This window comes from Pagrus pagrus (genome assembly GCF_965226575.1).
Source record: "Pagrus pagrus genome assembly, chromosome: 4".
NCBI classification, from domain to species: Eukaryota; Metazoa; Chordata; class Actinopteri; order Spariformes; family Sparidae; genus Pagrus; species Pagrus pagrus.
In genome coordinates this window covers 26,199,610-26,220,158 of record NC_140188.1, presented here as the reverse complement: position 1 = coordinate 26,220,158, position 20,549 = coordinate 26,199,610, and the positions used below count along the sequence as shown (strand labels likewise).

At 42.6% G+C, this 20,549-nt stretch overlaps 1 protein-coding gene across 3 annotated transcripts in view; it reads right to left on the bottom strand.

Annotated features, from left to right (window-relative positions):
- Window positions 1-20,549, bottom strand: part of lsamp (limbic system associated membrane protein) — a 487,383-nt gene that overhangs the window by 11,094 nt on the left and 455,740 nt on the right. For all 3 annotated transcript variants that reach the window (XM_084351806.1, XM_084351805.1, XM_084351804.1), the window contains 2 exons: window positions 8,666-8,794; window positions 7,522-7,642 (listed from right to left, as the gene is read on the bottom strand). In XM_084351806.1, the coding sequence (XP_084207932.1) occupies window positions 7,522-7,642; window positions 8,666-8,794 (250 nt within the window). The remainder of the gene's footprint in view (window positions 1-7,521; window positions 7,643-8,665; window positions 8,795-20,549) is intronic.

The following is a 20,549-nucleotide window of genomic DNA, read 5'->3' as shown; positions in this document are numbered from 1 at the left end:
ATCAGAGAAGTTGGCAGAAGGCGTGCACGGAGGGAAGTTTCTCAAGTGTTCTCACCATCATTGTGTCCTGCTTGACGTCTTTCCTCACAGGCAGAGGGCAGCAGCGCTCCTCTGGTTATCTTCAGTCATCGCTTCTTGATGCACAGTGCCTCTCTGTTGCATTAAATCCTAGATTGAAATGACTTGACCTGTCTATTTGGTGGGGGGCAGGCAATGTGTGCGCAGGCCTGCAGTCGCAGGCCGGTAGAGATGAAAGACCAGAGCAAATCATCAGATGGACAGATTTGATTCTGTAGCGTGTGGGAGCATCTAAAGTAGGTTATCACTGCCAGAGAAAGTGACGGGCCGGTTATGATTCAAGGCCGATGATAAATGAAATCAAGTGGTGAGTCCTGCTGAGACTTGTAACCCAGAGATGATTGAAAACGGTCCGGCGGCTGTGACAGCCATGTATCAGCTGACAAAAACAACAAACCAGCCTGTCTGTCACGTTGGCTAACAGCTCACTCTGGATTGTCTCATGTTATAAACATGGATGGAGTGATTTACTGCATCCTACTTTAAAAAATGGCTTTGTAGACACACACTGGTTGATTCTACACTGTAAAAAAAACAGTCTGAAATATATATTTTTTTATTTTCAGACCACTTCAGAACTTAAAAACACGAGTTCTTTTAAAGTGAACTCTTTTGACTTGAAATGAGTCAGATGAATAAACTCTTCCAGTGCTCAATCAACTCATTAAACGTTATTAAAGTTTCTCAAGAAATATGATCAGCACATTAGCAGATGACCCAGCATGCACTGTTTGAAAGTAAAGACTCTCCTGAGAATCTGCTTTTTATGCTTTGAAGAAAACATACTGTATATAATGGAAACTTTCCGTGTGTCTTTAATACATTTTGAGATAAGTCATGGTTGTTCAGAATAATTCAAAACTCTGGAACGGTTAGTGTTGTCTCTACATCCTTGCAATTAAACGGTTCACTCAGAGGAAAGGGTCAGAACTGAAAAGTAAAAAAGTGATAGAGGGGTTCATGACTGCAAAACGGCTGCTCACTATGGTCTACAGTCTAGCAGGTAGCTCAGTTAGCTGTGCAGCTAAGTGGCCCTGATAACTGACTGGAGTCGGCCTGTATCGGGGCTCAGATCTGCTGACCTCAGCCAACTCCCAGTGAACACGGTGGGACGGTAGAGGAGGACTGAACACAGCCTCTGAGACCGACGGAGGTCAGTTAGACAACTGGGGATACACTACAGAGATCATTTACAGCAGCTCTGACCAGGACTGTGGCTCCAGGGAGGAGAAGACAAGAGGCGTGCAGGGGAGAGGACCGGGAGAGAGCTCGGCATCAGCAGCGGGCAAAAATGGCCTGTAAAGATGATATTTTGACTTATACTTTCAACTTACTCTGTGAATTTGAGATTTATTTTGACCAAACCAGAGGTGACTGTGGAATGACAAAGCTAAAAGACTGCTTTAATGAGTTTTATTTATTTTCTTCAGTGTGATTTACAATGTGTTAACAAGGCAATTAAGCTCATCTTAGTTCGGTTAAAGAGAGGAACTTGAATTCAGATGATGTACAGTTTGTTTATTGAATTGTGAAGAAAATAGGTGTAAACATGACATCAACACTGTTGTTTCTTTACATTCTGTTAATAATGTAAGTTCATTTTTTTAGTGTTTCAGACTAAAGTTCTGGCCGTGTCTCACACATTCCCCCTTTAAGATGTAGAAAAATCCAGTGGGAAATGTTTCTCATGTAGTCTATGTATCAATCCTTGAACAGAGTAGCTCCAATAGGAGCAGCTGCAGCTGTTCTTTGTGTGAAATGAGGAACTGACTCTTCAAAGAAAGAAAACGTGAGAGCAAATGAACAGAAAATCAAATTCTACTGTAACGTTTGTGAGAGTGATTGAGCGGCTGTTGATTTAACTTCACATCTTCGGGATACGGAGGACGTTTTTTTCCCAAGTCCAGTTAGCTTAATAATCGCTTCACAAAAAGAAGACTTCAAGGAGGTTTGAACTAATTATTAATTATTTTTATTATCATATTTTAATTATTCGACCTAAGTTAACTAATAAGGAAGGCAAGCGGCTTTGACTCATTTATAGCTTCTCCTCTATGGTTTAGGAGTTGTTTGAAAAGGCTAAAGGGACAGCTGAGTGAGAAGAGACAAAACTAGCAGGGAGGCCGGCACACGGCAGCCAGGTAGTAATAGTTATCAGTTATGAGCTACCGCCAGCTGCTTTAACATCATGACGCATCTGCTTCTACGGAGGCTGATTGGGTCTCTAAGCGCCATGGAGAGCGCCATGGAGCCTCTCAGATCCTGGTGCCACCACAGATGCTGGATGATTCATTCAGTGAGTCACGTTTCATCAGCTGAGGTGGTCCGCACATTGACTGACAGGATGGATAAGTTTCAGTCAGGGGAGGAGAGAGGCGCGAGCTCTGCAGCCCAGTTTGTGTTCACCAGCTTGTGCGAACTCTGGAGTTTTTATTCCTTCAGTTTTGTTTGTTTGGGCAGGTGCGAGCGATGTGTTTGAAACTTGGCATTCGATACCGAAAATATGCTTCTCGGTCCTATTCCAAGAGAGCGGAGACAGAGGTGTTTTGCTATGGGTGAAACAACTCACCGAGAATTAAGAAGGAAAAGTTGGAAGTTGTCAAAACGAACACGTCTGGACGAGGAGGGATATAAAAAATATAATGGGGGATTAAGGGAAACAATTGTCAATATGGTGAGACTTTTCTAAGACGAATCCTGCATCTGAAGGGTATCAATAATTAGAATCTGAAACATGACAGCTCAGTTTGTTTGTCAAAATAAAAGGAAGGGATTAAAGAAGGTTTATTTCATAAATGGACCAGATTAACTGTACTTCTAAAAATGTAGAAGAAAACACGATGTGTGTTTGAGGCTGAAATAATGAGAGGCAACAATCCAAATCCATAAATTCTAGCAAGATCCACTGTCTCCTCCACCTGCAAGGGTGCAACCACACCCTGGTTTGTTCCGTTTTGCCAGACAGTGGCTTGTTCTGATTGAAAAACGGTGCAGGAGACGAGGTTGGATACACACAATGATCAAACCATGCCAGTGGTCCAGATGACTACAGATTTAGCTTCACGAACAATGAACTCCAAAACCGATTACAAGAGTATATACACATTTTTAAATGAATAAAATGCAATATTCTGAACGTAGCCACTTGGCTGTTTGTTAATCCCCTCCTCTACATAGTGATTGCACAATGGCTAAACAGTTTAACAATCTTAATAGGCATGACAGGTCTGTCGAACCTTGGATTTCTCAGTCAGTGTGCGTGAGGCTTTCCCAAGATCAATACTCAGCATTTCAAAGACTTGGAAGGTGTTTTTTTCCTTACAAACCAAAAAAAAGAAGCAAAAAAGCAAAAATCCAAGGCCACAAAGTTACTGATTCAGTCAGTGATTCAGTGTAGTCTCGATACACATGCACTGAACATCTCTATGCTGACTTTTGGACCTTGACATGCAACTTTAGCCTCAAACTTTTAGAACAACATCATAGAGAAAGTGACATTTATAGTAATCTCAGATCTTAACAGATTTTTTCATATGAACACAGAATCTGTTGGCAAGGGACGAGATTTTGGTATCGGAAGTGTTCTGGTTTCCATTTGTAGTCTGTTTGTAGTCCGCCTGGTATAGACATGTATAAGTGGGCTTTGGCTACTGGTGGGTAAACACATGACAACGATTTAGCTTTTTATTAGCTTTAAAAAAAATCATCTGTATTTATGTGCTCAATCATCATCAGGACCGTAGCTGATGGGTTCAGAAATTGGACTGGAAACAATGACCAGCACATCCTGATGCCTAAAAGACTGAATAGGTCAATTGCCAGTAACCCCCAAAATTACTGTTCATCACTGTTCATCACAGACCTGTCCCTTGCTTTCGTTGGTCAGGATGGGGTTGGGGGGTCAGAGGCGAAGCAGAGGAAGGCTACGCTGGAAGAGGCTAAAGAGATGTTAGCTGATGGGTTCCGAGTTTGTCATGCACGTAGCCATCAAGTGCATATTGAACAGCCCTTCACAAGGTTCTCATTTTGAAACAAGTCAGTTAAACTTTCAAAAGTCAGACAGAGACTTTGTTTGCAACCAACTCATGGAGCTACTGTTATCTAAGTGGTTACAGCTGATAAAATCTGCCAGCTAAAGTTCTCATTCACCCTGCAAATGGCTGAAACAAAGAGCCCATTTAAAAAACAACAACAACAAAAATCGAATTTGGAGGAGTAAACCTGTCATTGTAACCTGTGTATGTGACATGTGAGAATCGAAAGCTTGACAGCGACTGTGATTAGCATATGTTCTCCATGATTTAAATGCAGATTTCAGGTGTTGATGAGGTTCGGGTAAATAAGACACAACAGGCTGCAGTGCATTAGCTCTGATTCTCGGGGTGGGGACTGTAAAATTAACTAACCAAGCGAGGATAAGTGATATTATTATGGTGCATTAACATTGTCATCCAAGGAGAAAGTGCGAAAACACTTTCCACTGGCACAGAGGGAGAAGGGGCCATGAACGGGCACATCGCCAAAATCCTCCAGGGGACAAAACAACTGAGATAGATGGAGGTTGGAAACAACAGATAATGCAAAATATTTCAACCACCATAAATCTTTCTTTTCAAGCACTGGCGTGATAGGCCTATTACTTTAGAGACCATATTCGTGATAACACTTGTGACACTCCCCCAGTATTTTCCCCCCAATCTTCAGTGGACTTTTACTGCTGGAGTTTGGGGGCGCGAGCGAAATTGCAGATCATGACGCTCTGCATGTGCAATTTTCTCATCATTTTCTGTTTCCATTCAAGCTCCTCCATTCCCAAACTGACTCATGTGGTGAGTTTGCTGCTGAGGAGGGAATCTCTCGGGTTATTAGATGACAAGTGTTGAAATGGAGAGCCTGCATTGCCTTTGAATGTTATCACACTCCGATCCTCTTCAAGTGTTTTCCAGATACATGCATATGACACTTAAAGTGATAGCTTTCCAATGAACATCTGTGTCTGGTCACACTTTTTGCCATTTCACAGGGGACAGTACAGTGCTGGAAAGCCTGATTTCCATTTCAGTAGAACTGCCTGCGCTATGAGAAAAGGGCTCCTCAGATTTTTTTAGTGACTACAATATGTAGATTGTGTGCAGGAGAAGACTTGATCTCTTCTCCTTTTTCTCTCCTCACAAAGAATATCACAGAATCCTCTGCTGTCTCACACAGAAATGTTCAATTAAAAATGGAATAACAGCCTAGTGAGTGATTAAGAGGGTGATTAGTCATTATCACACTACACAGATGATGTCATCAAATTAACACTGGGATGCGACAACGGGACGACTGTGAGGGCAGATTCGACAAAGGGATCAAAGAGCTCCCATATAACCACCGAGTAAAGTGATACGGGGCATGTCTGGCACAGGAATAAAGTGACGAAGCTGCCGCCACATTTAGGAGATGAGGGGAAAATGACTCAGGAGAAAGTATGTAGAAAGTTTTTGACCCACGCAATTTATCAAAGGGCTGCTTGTTGAAAGATCACAGGCTGGACCTCGAGTGCAGCCATTTAGTTTGCTGACAGATCACAAATGAACAGCTAATGCGGCGCTCACCAAATACTTGCGAAGTGAACATCGTTGACACGGCTTTTAATTTGGAAAAAAATGCTATTCATTAATTGGCCGTTAATTATGTTCATGACTGGAAACAGTCGAGCCCCTTTACAGCTGTCATGGTCATGCCTAAGTAAATCCAACGTAAATCTAATTACTTTGCCTCATTAGTCTGTTTGTAATGACAGCAACATAAAAAAAGTTTGCTCCATGCCTCAAAGTGAGTCAGGTCAAGTTAACTCAAGGTTATTTCTGCCGCCTATCATCATGTGTCTGTCACCAGCTGTAACTAATTATCAACAAATCAGAATGATTCAATACATACCCCACCAATATAAACAGCAGGCGCAAGCAGCCAACCCATATTTACACTTTATGTTAGGTGGCGACCTCTAGTGGCCGTAGTAATTACGACAGGAGCAAAGGAGGAAGTCGGGTGAGGAGGAGGATGAAGTGGATAGGTGAAACACCTCCAGAGTTTCAGCCCGGAGACCACTGTTCATGTCTTGTGTGAGACCCAAAAGTCAACATCTACTTATTGCCGTGCTGGCTCGGCTTGACTCGGTTTGACTAGAAGGTCAGCTCAGCGTGGCAGGGATTTGCATTTCCACTACAACAGGGCCACCTGCCCGAAGGTTTGTCTTTAACTGATGACGCGCTTGTCTTGAATAGCGGTCAACACAGCAGCTGTAAACACTCCTCACAGGAAAAGTCCCCTGTTATTTAGTTATTGAAAAGCTTTTACCATAAAGCAGCAAAATCAAGAAATGTTGGCTTTTTACCAGCAGTAATTTCCTCACTTACGACTCCTGAAACAGCTGAAAGCGAACGTGATGAAACAGTAAAATAAAGCAGGTGTCTCAAGTACGAACCCGTTTGCAGGAGGGAAACTAAAGAGATTGAAGGCTACAGAAGCACTGGAAGCTGAACACAAAGAGTCTGGCAATCAATCGCAACACACAATTGTTTGGCGGGGAGACGGATGGGTTGGCCGTAGTCACAAAACATCACGGTAGCCTGTTTGTTGACAGGGCGGGCACGCTTTGGCCCCACACCAGATAGGGTCCATCTCGGGCACGTCTTGGCTTGATTAGGAGCGGAAAAGCTGGTAACCAAGTAGTTTTGGTGCATAAACCAAATTGGGATCATTTCACAGTGTTAATCACATGATGACACATTATGCCTGTCTATGGTACTGTATAGTCATACAGTATATGACATCATATATGTAGTTTTGGGACTTTTGGGACGATTGACCTATTCAGTTCTTCGGGTACATAATACACTTTGGCACTCAAACAATACAATACAAACTTTCCCAAACACTTGTAATGCATATGCTGTAAGAGCTCTTAAAGTGTTGTGAAGGTATATTGTTTAAAACACTTTGTTGTTTCCAGTAATTCCACACGTGAGAGGCTTCAGAGCTTCAGGATGCCAGCCTCAGTGGGTCAGCCTTACAGCTCATATACTTGTTTGTGATAGAGGGCTAATGGCTAGTGCTCTATTTAATGGCTTTTTGGATACAGCTGGTTTATTTTAGCTCACTTTCTCAGTCGGTGGTTGGGCTACAGCATGAATAAAATGCACAGACTGAATTTGCAACATCATCTTGGATCAAGGTGTAGGTTATATTTGATCTATAGCTGATAACTGCCAAGAGTTTCCAACTGGTTTTCATGTCTATTTGATCCTGAAGTGTCCAAGTACAGAATTAACTTTTCAAAAACTTATGTTGAGTGTTATTATGAGTGTTTTGTCATCTCCATTTGGAGGTTTACTACTTTATGCTGCTCTTTACAGGCGAGATAGTGGATACTGTTGTGTCAATGTGTCTTGTGTTTACCTTTTGTCGTCTCTGTACCACTCAAACTCTGGTGTGGGCACAGCGGTGGCGTCACACTGCAGTGTCCCCATGCGGCCCACCTGAGTCTCTGAGCTCTGGGTTTTCTTTATTGTCGGAGGATCTGCAGAGTCACATAACGTTGACACAAGTTACATCAGCAATAACCAAAACCAATTTTATTTTGTCAAGTATATCTAAACATAGTCATCGATACAAGCCTGGAAAATACCTTTGATATGATGCCAAATACTCTGTATTGAATCTCACAGATAAAAGCAAGCAAGCAAACAAACGGATAAATAGCTCAAATAAGCTCGAGGCATTGAAAGTTTCTTCTTCATTCTGTCATGCACAAATCCTATTCTAGTTTAAGGCCTTCGAGCCCCGAGAACCGGCGTATGATAGATTACTTCTGGCTCGACTTAAAAAAAACAATCAGTGTTAAAACTTCAAATTCATCAAGTTTATTAACTTCCATAATACACGCATAATGATTTCTACAAACACCACAATGGCCAGAAATATGTCCGATGTGGATTAATGCCCATTTTCCATTTGGGATTAAACACTAAGAAGTGGCTTAATATAGAAATATTTATCATTTAATTCAGCACTCAGACTTGGCTAAAGTGCGGTGTGGGCAAACGGCCATACATGATTTGTTCAGATCAAAGAGAATTCCATAACTCCTCTGGGGCTCAATGGGTTTGTGATGTCTCATGAGCTTTTCATCAATCCTGAACTGCCAATGCATGCATTACAATCCTCAGATCCAACAAGGACCCCTGATAAGATGTAATTAGGTGATCTTGTTTTGAAATGCTAAGTGCCTCTTAAATGGCGATGTGGTCTGCGAGAATTACCATGGTAATGACAGTCGCAATCAAAAGATGGAGATCGTTCTCTCTTCCTGGATTCATCTTGAAGTGAATGAAGTGCACTCACAGAACGTTTGAGTCCTAGCCATCACCGCCTGTCACACTCGATCCTACATGTCTCTACTCTTAACTCTAATCTTGACTTTAGTACGCTTTTATGTGTTGAGCGTATCGTCTCGTGGGACATCTGACATGAAACGTGGTGAGAACAGTGATGAGCATCGAGCTTGGAACATGACGAGCGCTGCAGTGTGTCGTTTACTCACAGTTGACAACCACGTTGACGTATTTGACATCAGACTTGACATCGTTGTTGGCTTTGCATTCGTAGCGACCCGCTTGGTTTCGCATGATACCTATAATGTCCAGGTACTCTTCTCCATCCAACGGTTCTGCTGCAGAGAGATAGATGGAGTGACAGAGAGGAGGAGGAGTGATTGAGGCAGGCATAGAGGAGAGGAACAAAGAGAGGGACAAAAGGAAAGAGAAAAAGAGGAAAACGTTAATACTGGAGCTCTGTTCCAGAGAGTTACAATCACAGTTACAGCGGCTCTAAACCAGAATAATCTACTGGTCATCAGTGTGAATGGAAGAGAAACTGAATCAAATATTTTGCTAGATGATCATGTTGAACATCGACAGATTTCAGGTGTGGAATTTTTAAAGAAACACATCAACATTTTGACATTCTCTTATTGGCTTCCTTGTCGAGAGCCAGAGAGATGATTGATACCAGCCGGTTGGCTTAGTTTAGCATAAAGGCTGGGGACAGGGGGAAACAGCTAGCCCGGCTTCGTCCAAAAGTGAAAAAATAAAAATATAATTAATAAAGGCTCGTCTGCCAGTGACTTAAGCTCAATAATTAACATCTTGTTTGTGTTATCCATAGAAAAATGTGTACAGGCAGCAAGTTGTGTTTGAGCAACAAAGTGTGTAATAGAACCCCAGTCGACCATGTAGTGTCACGTTTTGCCTCACCCAGGTGTGACATTAACAGGCACCAAAACATCTCACATAGGTTTAGGTTCAACAAAAAATGGTTGGGCTTAAGATAACTACTTCCTTTAAAGAATCAACATTGACTATTGACTTCATATGGGGCTCAAACCCATCTTTGTTTGCTGGACTATTTCTTGGCCAAGCACAGTGACTTCCTGCAGTCTCCCAGGTTGCCTCACAGTGATGACAAGACTCAAGGAGGCTAAGACAAAGAAATAATTGGTTTGATCACCATTTTATATTTTAATCGTCACACTGTTTACATGTTCTGTATACACTAAGTTCTACTGCAAACGGGTTCACAGGTAACTTTGGATGTTTTATATTTTGTCTGATATCTTGCTACTACTACTACTTCGACTACTACAACTACTTTAGCATCTAATATTTCATCTTTACTGTATTTTTTACAGTTGAAACTTGAAATAAATAATAGAAAATAGAATTTATCAGCATTGTCATGATACATGAGTAATTCTGGCCTCCCGTGAGAGTACTGCTATTATTTGGCCACCCACGTCAGCTTGGCAAGACCGCCATTGGCGCAGAAGACACGAAAGCACTTTATTACGGAGGAAGCAAAACGGCTAAACTGATTAAGAATTAAGATTCACTTAAAACTTTCAGGGACATACTGTTTCTAAACTAGTGTATGTTTAGGAACTAAAGGGAATGTGATCTCTTTCCAACACTACAGATATCAGATATAGATCTTTAAAGACGTCAGTATGCTCAAAAACATTTGTTTAAATGACTTAAATTGAATTAAATTAAATTGTTCAACTATGAAGACAAGTGTTTAGAGTGTCTCTGAGCCACCACAGTCGAAGGTGGGGTGAAAAGCCTGCTGTGATGAAAAGGGGCGATAAGATGGGAAGGCATTCTTGGTGTTGCAGAAACAATGAACAAAAAGTGTGAAAAAAGAAAAAAAACCTGCACCCCGCACACCTGGCCAGTTGCCATGTGAAGAGGGTGTGATTGGGGTTTTGGAAAGTCGCAAAAATCGACATCAGAAAGGTGTGGGTGGAGGGGGCTTCATATGCTGCTCGACCACCTGACAAACACTTTGATCGAAGCATACCGACACAGCCGAGACTTGCTTTTGATGAAGGGCTAAATAAATAAGACGGCAGTTGAACTACAGCCTGCTACCACGCTCATAAACCACAACAGAGGTGATTCCAATTCACAGTCAGGTCGTGTTGAAAAACCCAAATGATTTAGATTGACTCCTCAATTGAAAGTGCATTTAATATTCAAGCAGTTGTTAAGCAGACTTTCATTCGATGTTTGTCTGGAGAGGAATAATATCTGCAAATGCCAGGCAAACCATCTGAACAGAGTGCAAGAAAACCGCAGAGAATCAGACGGATATCTGACTAATTATTTAATGAGCAATGCAGCTAATTAGCCATATAAAGAACACTGTGTCTCAGTGTCTCATTAGGAAAGATGCTACGTTTTATTAAATATCTGTTGGTGGGTCGGAAGAAGGTTTTGGTTTGCCACCCTGTTAATTGCACTTCATCTTTTTGTCACATCTGAAAACAGCATTGGTGTGAAGACCTTTAAATATCTTTATTTGAGAAATCAACTGATTTATCTGTGGGGAAGCGTGTGTGACACCGCAATTATTTTCGATGTGATAATTAATGCTGCAGTATGTGCTAACAGCCTGTGTTTGCACATTATACAAAGACGTCCAGCGTCTACATTTGACTTGAACTTCCAGTCTACATACATTTCAACCCGATGGAAAAGAAAATGATTGGATGTTGCAATAACTTAACAAGGAATCATCTGCTTGTTGTCTGGATACATCTTTAAAAAAGAGACAATTAGCTGCACCGAATAAGGAAGCGAGTCTCCTAGGACCCGATAAATGTAATTACCACAATAAAATCGACTGATACCTCCCCTAATCTGAGAAAATAAGCAGTGATGGAATCTCGGCACTGGAAATAAATTGCACAGAGGAGATCTCTGGGGTGAATGGGGAAAACGCACTGTTTGTAACAACTGTAAATGTCAGCAGTCACAACTGTGGGCGAGCTCATGCTCACGTTACGAGCGAGGGGCTGCAGGCTCTGTGAGGACGAGGCACCGCGGCCTGAGAAATGAACCGGCAACTACAGGGACTGTTATATGGGAGGTTAGTTGAAAAAACAGCTGTTGTGCTTTGCTGAACACACATAAATGCTTTGGCATTTCATGCCATGACGCTCACAAAAAACACCAGGTAACAACACCCCAAAAACATCAGTCTGACTTTTATACATGCCTCAAGCTCAAACGCCAAATATCCACGAAAACTGAGAGGAAAATAGAAGTACGACTCTGGTGTCAGTGTTTGAAACAGAAAGAGAAAAACAACAAAATGATCCAAATCAAGTGCATGATGGAGATGGAGGTCAGCTGATTGTGTTATTTCACATTGATTGAAAGATCAGTGGGATCATGATCAAAGTCTAAACCAGATCATATTCAGCCCTCCCTGGACAAGCTGCCAGAGTAACGTGATTGGAGAGGTATGATTGAAAATCTGTTGCCATGGAAATTCTATTGAAGCTCAATCTCTTCTTCGGTGCTGGATAAAGAGAGAGAGAAAACCAGGTGACTGCTAAGATCAAACAAGCGAGAGCAGAGAATCCAAATGAGAGACGAGACCAAGCGGCTCGACTAGCTTTTTTAAGCGCGGCAATTAACTGTCAGTAATCTCACCTGGTGTGTTAGGACAGCAGCTCAATCATGACGGATGAATGGGACGCAATGTATTGTCTGAAGAAACAATTAATTTCAATACAACATTTCACACGTCTTTGTCCGTGTGCACGAGGGAATACCGCTTCCTGCACATCAGCCGTGTGCTTCACATGTTATCTGTTTAATGAAGCGTAATGAAGATAGATTGGTTAATCTTGTCGCGAGGGAATTAATCGCAGTGTGTGTACAGTATGCTGCGTGTGCCTGTGTGTATAAGTGATGTCTCTATGGTGAGTATGGAGTGAGCATGCATGAGATGGGGTGAAGACACATTTCCATGACGGCTTTCAGGGGCCACTAAAAGCTGTGACCGTGTGTGCACATTAGAGAAGCCTCGTGAATCCCAGCTTCACACTTTATCCTCACATTTCTATGATGAAAAAAGTGTCTGACAGAGGAAACTAGTTTATTAAATAAAGCGAAGGACAAGCAGTGAACATCTTGTTCTTACATACTTGCCTTTTTCGCTATTTCTTCCACACAGCCATGATATCAACATGCTAACTTGCTCACAATGACAACACCCACATGCAGATGTTTAGCAGGTATAATGTGTGCCATCTAATGTAGCGTGCTGAAATGCATACGTTTCCTAATTAGCAGCAAACACAAAGCAGAGCTGAGGCTAATATCCTTCATTATGAGGGTAGGGCCTATTTGGTCACAGAATTTTGATTTGATGATGGCGCTACATGAAGAGTCAGGGGATCACCAAAGTCATTAGGATTCATCTTTGTAGCATGGCTACAAATTAGCCTTAGCAAGATAGAAGATAGAGTATTACATGAGTGGAAATCTTATCATTACTAAATAATGTTCAAATAAAATCATGACATTTGAAAGTGTCATTCTGCTCACTGATACAGAGCACTGGTAAATATTTTGCATTTGTTTCTAATGTAGTACTATTTTCTTTAATCACAAATGATGATATCAACTTAACAGTTTGATTTAAAAGTTGAATCTTGAAAAAATGTCTATACATTTCAGAATATCTTAGTATTTGGTATGACAGCTTGCACTCAAGCTGGCATTGACTCCACAACCCAATGACTCATGTTATCCCATCATAATGTGACAGTGCTCAGGGATAGCACGAGTCATCAGGTTTTGCACAAACTTTCGACTGTTCTTCCAAGTCAGAGAATTAACATTAATTAGCTATAGATCAAATCACTGTTGCGCCAACAACAACAGTCATCTCTGGGATGACAACTGCCGGTTGATTTGCATTGCAAACATATGAAATCTGCAAACTTATTTACTTCTGTTGTTCTTTTCAGCCGTAATTAACATTAAAAGACAAGCAGCCATTTCTCAGACTGACTGCTACTCTTAGACTAACTCAAGCTTAAAAAAAAAGATGATTAAGCTGTTTGTAAGCTAGTGCATGACGCAGGGGTTTTCTACGAGGAAGTTATAGTGAACAAACATTGCATTTGGTTAGATGAGTAAGTTTAAAGGCAACAATTGTCATTATAACTGGTGAAATCAACAGTGGCCAATGAACTGTAAACTGGCTCCTTAAGACAATACTGAGTATGTAATGTGGATGGATGGATGGATAGATAGATAGATAGACAGACAGAGACATTCCTGCCTTTGAAACTCCGCTGTTACCCAAGGCTCTTTTTGGCAGTGCCAAACAAAATAAAATATGCAGGTCAGAGTTTGAATACCTGCCAAACAGCACTGCATTTGTTGCATGTCTTTATCTATAACTTTTCTCCTTGTACTCTTGGAGTGGGGGGCACACGAGTGTCAGTAGCCTTGAGCTACTCCAACAATAGAATTCACAATGAGGAGCACAGAGGGAATATGTGGCACAATGCATTGTCTATTTTATACTCTGAGAGACTAGCATTGGAGTGGAAACTTGTGGTCGCAGAAAGTTTCTTTGACGCCGCTGAACTGTGGAGTTTCAGCAGATAAAGCACCACCTGACAAGGTTACAGTACGAACTGAAATCCATCTTTCTATATAAATGCTCTGCTGTGTGGCATCTCTTGGATGCAGCTATAATTATGTAATGAAAATGCTGAGTGTCATAAGCTGTCCCAATTTTGCGCTTGTAAAAAAATTTTTCAAGCCGTATCCCGTTTTATGGGCCACATATCTAATTTTAGAGTGAATCTAAAACATGATTATCAGAGAGAACTGTATACCTAGCCTGGGAAAATTCTAAACTAAATTACCTTTGTTGAGCTGCTTGGTGCTTGGAAAACATTTCCTTTTTCTTTCTTTCTTTTTTTTTTATGAAGGCATTGTTTTAGAAGCTGTTGGAAAGCAATAACTGTGATGTAGGAGTTTGAGATACTGTGTGTATAATCCCACAGAGCCAGAGATACATGGGAAAACCACTCTGCTCTGAAAGGATACCGTAAATGGACATCATGTTATAATTGAGAATTCCAGGAAACATCTCAGAATAATCAAATTATACATATAACGAGCGTTGCAGCTGCCAAAATGAAGCACTTCAGTCAGCTCGTCTCCCTGGCCATTAGAGCAGCGATACATATTGAACATATTTAAAACAGCTTTCACCTCTTTTTGGACACCTCAGATTGTTTCTCACTTCCTATGTGTGCTGGTGCTAACCGTGCCGGAAAGACAGCGCATATAATTGCCGTCTTTTTCCACACATTATACTGTTGAAAGCCCCGCAGCCTTGGGGATATGCAACAGCAGGCTTTTGTGAGTGAGTTCGGAAGAGTTGAGGGGCCTGGAAGAAGCACACTTCTACAAATGCCTGCTGGATGCTGATTTGCATAGCATTGGCAACTCTCAGTTTCTGTGAACAGCTACAAGTTTTCCATGTCAATTAAAGCGCTCTGTCGGTGCGAGGGACAGCAGTGGGATGGGAGCACCAACGCACTTTCTGCAGGTCCACGCATGCACACGTGACCCCCCCACCCCCCAAAGCAAGAGAGGGGACCAGATAGGAGGGGGAGAGGGAGGAGGCGGAGGGGTGAGGGATGTGAATCACAAACCGGCAACTTCAGCTGGCAACTGGATGGTGCTCGTTTGCATATCCTCATGCATCATTCATCAGCATCACTTTACCACAGTGCGAAACATTACATTTATTTTGCAAATGCTAATTTATGTTAAGCAGCTGATTTGAGAAACTTCAGAGTTGAGGAGCATGAAAGACTCCACGACATTTACTTCCTATTGTCTGCGTGAGCGTGACAGCGTGTGTGCTAGTGTCTGTGTACATGCATGCACCCATCCGTCCCCTCTGGACCTTCAACTCTGTGTGTTTGAACTTGTGTGTGTTTGTGTTTGGACAATCGGTCCTCGCAGAGCCACAAGGCGGCTGTCTCCCTGTCAGGAGTCGGTGTGATTTAAATGATGGGTCAGCACACACTGCTGGAGATAATCAAAAATTGACTGCTCAGAAGCTAAATGAATATTAAGCTGACTTATGACTCTATTGACAGTGTGTTGCCAAAAGCAAACATGCCATGCAATGCAAATATCCACAGGACTCAATACTGCTATTTTAAAGGAATGCAGCACTCAAAGTTCAAATGCATGTGAGCTCACTGTCGCAAGTAGCAGTGTGTTTCATTCGTTCACCTGTCACTATAACTTCCAGGGAAACATTGGATGACTTGTATGGAAAGAGAGTGAGGAAAGAAAGTCGGCGAAGGTGGCTAAATGTGAATGAGACTCAATCCCATTTCCAATCTTCACCTCTACCCATTTTCTTTCGAGTGCCTTCTTGCCCTTCAGGACACAGTTACAAGGCGCAGTAGTTGAAATCTCCCCCTATGAAACGGAACAACCTTTCAAGATCTGCACAAAATGTCAGAAGTTGTCGTCAGTGTTTACAGAAACAGATGAGGCCGGACTTTTCTCTCTTGTGTGACAGGCTGCAATGCTGAGCTGCTGCTGCTGCTCACTTGCGTGTTTGTGTCCATGTAGGCAGTGTTGCTGCTGCAGCATGGCTCCTGCCTGCCCTATCTGTTTACATGGGGTCTGCCCTTGATAATTATCAATAAAGATGATGACGTGATTTTCCTTTAACACTGTTGAAAGAGCGAGAAAGCGGGAGGGGGAATGAGAGGGAGGAAAAAACTGCTCTTGACCTGTTGTGTGTATTCTCTTCATGTCTGTGACATATTCTCCACATACAGACATTAAAACCGCAGTGAAACGCTGGTATGATGTCGATTTGACTGTCTACAGGTCAGGTCTATTTTTGACGAGAAACACGCTTAAGTTGCGGTAAAAAGACTCTGGAGAGACTCCGAATCTCTAGGTGGCGCACCGCTGCAGCCTCGCTTCACACGCTTGAGAAGCACGACTCACACCGGCAGCGCGGCTGCCCCAACCTGTTAACATGGACCCCGAAATGAAAAGCAAGACATTACGCCACCCAGTGACAATCCTGCCATTATTTGCTAATTATCTAAGGAGACAATTATCACAAATCACAACTTCACGCTATCAATCAAGTCATCTAATAAAAAAAGAACACTGCAACACTAGCGACCTGTGTCTCCCACCCTGCAAGTATACACTGATATTAGAGGAGCGGTACCAACTGCAGCAACTTCACTGCCAACTAACCCTAACCCTTAGGCGTGAACCCACAAACAGGGTTAAGTGTTAGGGGCGATGGGTGCATTGGGATTGGGCCTAAAACTTTCAAACATGACATTGAACATTTGTATGTCATGTAGATAGATTTTCATCAGCAGTGGTGGTTGCTTAACAATGAAGACAACAACCCCCATGATCCGACTACTGGTGTATTTTGTTTTGACTGATGGACCCCTATGAGCAGATATTACATAACATGCCTTTAAATGATAATCATCATTTTACAGCAATAAAAATACAACTTAAACATTTCTCCTCTCTGGCTGGTTAGGATAAATCACTTACAGCCTGAAATATCTTAATTCCTTCGAAAGGAAAGCACCATAAATATCCTTGTGGGACTCTTCTTGTTTATTATTGCCTGTTTTTTATTGCCTGAATTCTAATGTCATTTTACACTTGGCAGCAATTCTGTACGTCGGAGAAGAAATCCTACATGAACAATATCTTTTCAGCGGGCCGAGGACAAAAGGAGAACTTCCACTTCTGTTCACAAGCCATTTGCTGCCACTGCTGCTGGCGGTGCAGAAATAACACAGGTGTTGGAGCCAAAAACACGACGGCTGTTTATTTGCCGCTTCTTGAGCCGAAGAAATGATACGCACAGCGGAGCGGTGCGGCAGTCTGTTTTCCTGAACGCTGTCATTCCTCTCTCTATCTCATTTTACCACTCTCTCCGTCTTCTTCTCATGCCTTTGTTGTTTTTTTTTCGAGGAAGCTTCGGTGTGGTTCCTCCCGGCGTGGCCGCGCATTGTATGGCGCTGTATGCTGTTTGGTTGCTTGTCCTATTCAAGTCTGAGGCTTTAAAAAGAGATTAATTGTTGATAAAACAGAATAGGGTTTTGTGATTGAATTCCCATGAAGGGTAGTCGAGTTGTCTGCTTTCTCCAATACTCGGCTGATAAACGGATCGAGCCTATTGTTGTGGGATGACTTCTCATTACTGTCTGGACGGATTCAATGGGCTTGTGTTTGCCATGGGAGAAAAGGGTGTGTGTTAAGCAAAGAGAGCAAGGTCAGGCACGGAGTATCACTGCTCATCCCTCTATCACTGTTTTCATCTGCGCTTTCCCCTTTCCTGTCTCCATCATGCACACACAGCTGCATGAAAAGACACACACACACACACACACACACACACACACACACCTGCATCATTCATGCACCCACACTACGTCATGTAGGGAGTGAGATAAACTCAGGATTACATTGCGTCTCTGCATGTAAGGCTAAAGGTTTGGCTTCAGGGATAGTTGTCGTCAGGAGGTGTACATAAAGATAGAGGCACAAGGATGTGTGTGTGTATGTGTGTGTGTGTTTGTGCGTGATGAGATTTGTTGCCAGTAGGCCAAGGCCTTGTCACTCACCGCTCCACACGACCATGACTATCAATTCTATTTAGTTACTAAATGTAGCACCTGCATAATCGCCTGTAAATCACTTGCCCCTCGCAAAAAGACGTCTCCATTACTCTGCGCCGTAACTGACAGATGACATCGCTCCATGTCATACACACTGTGGTACTATATCATGAGAGCTTTACTAGAATTAATTCTAATATTTTTTTTTTTTTTACAAAAGGGTGAAAATGGTACGACAGTTAAATCATAATTTTACAAGGCAAAAAGTCATAATATCATGACAATCGTATTTTAATATTTTGACAGAAGTCACATTTTAATACAATAGTCAAAACATTTTCTGGTTAACACTTGTCTGACTGCCTCTGGGTGCCTTCTTCAGGCGGCATTTTACTTTAATTCTGCAATCTGTGCTTTAATATTTTCAAAATCCCAAATTTGTCGCCACAGGAAACGACAACAATCTCTAGCTAGCGCTCTACATGCTGAAAGTGGCACGTTTCCCAGACTCTAACCTGCTCGCTCACAACACAAATCTACACAAACTAGCAGCTGTTACCTTTGTTTTTGCAGGAAGTTCTATTTTGCAGGGGCACCATCGCTGCATCCTGAGTTTAGTGCCGCCCATTGCGATGGCTTGTTTGTGGCCAACAAACAAGCCAGTGGCTGACACAGAATGAGAATCGATGCAGCGAGACCTTTTTTCTTTATTCTCAAAACACTGCAACTTCTTTGAATTATTTTAACTTCAACTATCAGATTTGTTTCCCCCCCAACTATGGTCAATATCCTAATTAGCAAAGGTTACACTGCCCACACACGGATGGGAAAAATCGATGGAAATCATGTCTTAAGCTAACTTTATTGGCAATTAGCAATTGGCAGAAATGCTACTTTCCCTCGTCCTCTACAAACACGTTTTATAATCTCTTGTTCTCTGCTCTGCTTAGGCTACAGGGTGAGATGACTCTTCCAGAGTCCTTCAGGCTGCAGTATGATTGCTGTTAACAGTGATTATCGCTAGGCAGACTCAGATAGCGTTGCTGCATCAGGAGGAGCATCAGTCAAGCTTCATCACTGGAGGGATGAATACCATTCTTTAAAAAGATATTCAATAATTTGTGGTAGAGAGCACCATCTAACACCTCACTCCCACGGAAGGTCACTTAGTTTGAGTTCTGGTGAATGCAAAGGCAACAGCATATCATTCAAATTATTCTTTTTTTTTACGCACCAAAACATTCAGTGCCACTCATGCCCTGTTAGGAAGCATTTGCTACATTTCTCCACTTATTTATTTGGGTTTTCCTACAGTTTGTCTGAAATATGTACATGGGAGCTGCCCAATGCAACAACATTTTTCATCACTGTCTACTGGAGCAATAGGGGGCTTTGCTCAAAGGCATGTCAAGAAAAGGTGAAGAAGGCAAAACAGAGAGAAGACAATGCGTCTCCATTCTCCTCCCCTGCTGGCTCTGAGCTGGGGATTCAAACCGGAAACCTTCAAATCACAACTTCGCCTCTCCTTCAGGCCACTGCCTCCCCGAGGGGCTGTGTGACTCGGGGCTCTTGAAAAAGTGCTTATGGCCTGGAAAAAAAAAGTGCTGACTTTCCGTACAGCCGTGAATTTAAACAAGTGTGAGCTCCGGTGTTGAGCCGGCCCAGCGGTGACTATACACCTAATGAGGCTGGGCAGACACAGGGCAAGCTGTGCTCGTGATGTTCTGTGCACCGTGTGACAGCAGACTGATTCCAGACCAGCTGCTGATGGTGCCGATTGTAAACAAACAAGTGAACAGTGACAGTCAGCAGATCTCAGACCTGCTGAGAGACGGATGAACAGCTGTCTTTCCTTGCTTCCCAAAGGTCTTGTGTTGGTACTGATTGTGCACACATGTATGCGCATGTGCACACACACACACACACACACACACACCCACACACACACACACAGTTGCACACAGCTGGAGACATGAAGCGGGAGGTTTGACCTGGGTTGCTCTGACAAGAACCTGTCACCACCTCACACTTCACTCCCACAATCAGCAGGCTTGTCAGCAACTCTCTGTCACTGACAGCTTGGCTCACAATGAAGTGTGTGTGTTTGTGTGTCTCCTGCCTTATCTACTCACCCGCTCCTACTACACGGGAGTTACACTACTGAGGCACCTATGTATCTCCACTCTTGCCTGCTTCACTCTCTCCGGCGAGTCAGAGACATGTGTGTGGGTGTGTGTGTTGTGCTCAGCTCTCTAGCACCATGTCTCTCCCCCGACAGTGAGATGAGGTGCAGAGAGGACAATTGAAGTGACTGTCATACTCTGCCGAAGGAAGAGATGGGAGGATGATGGAAAGAGGAGGAGACAATGAGAGTGAAAATGAGAGAGAGGAAGACGGAGTGACAGCTGAAGAT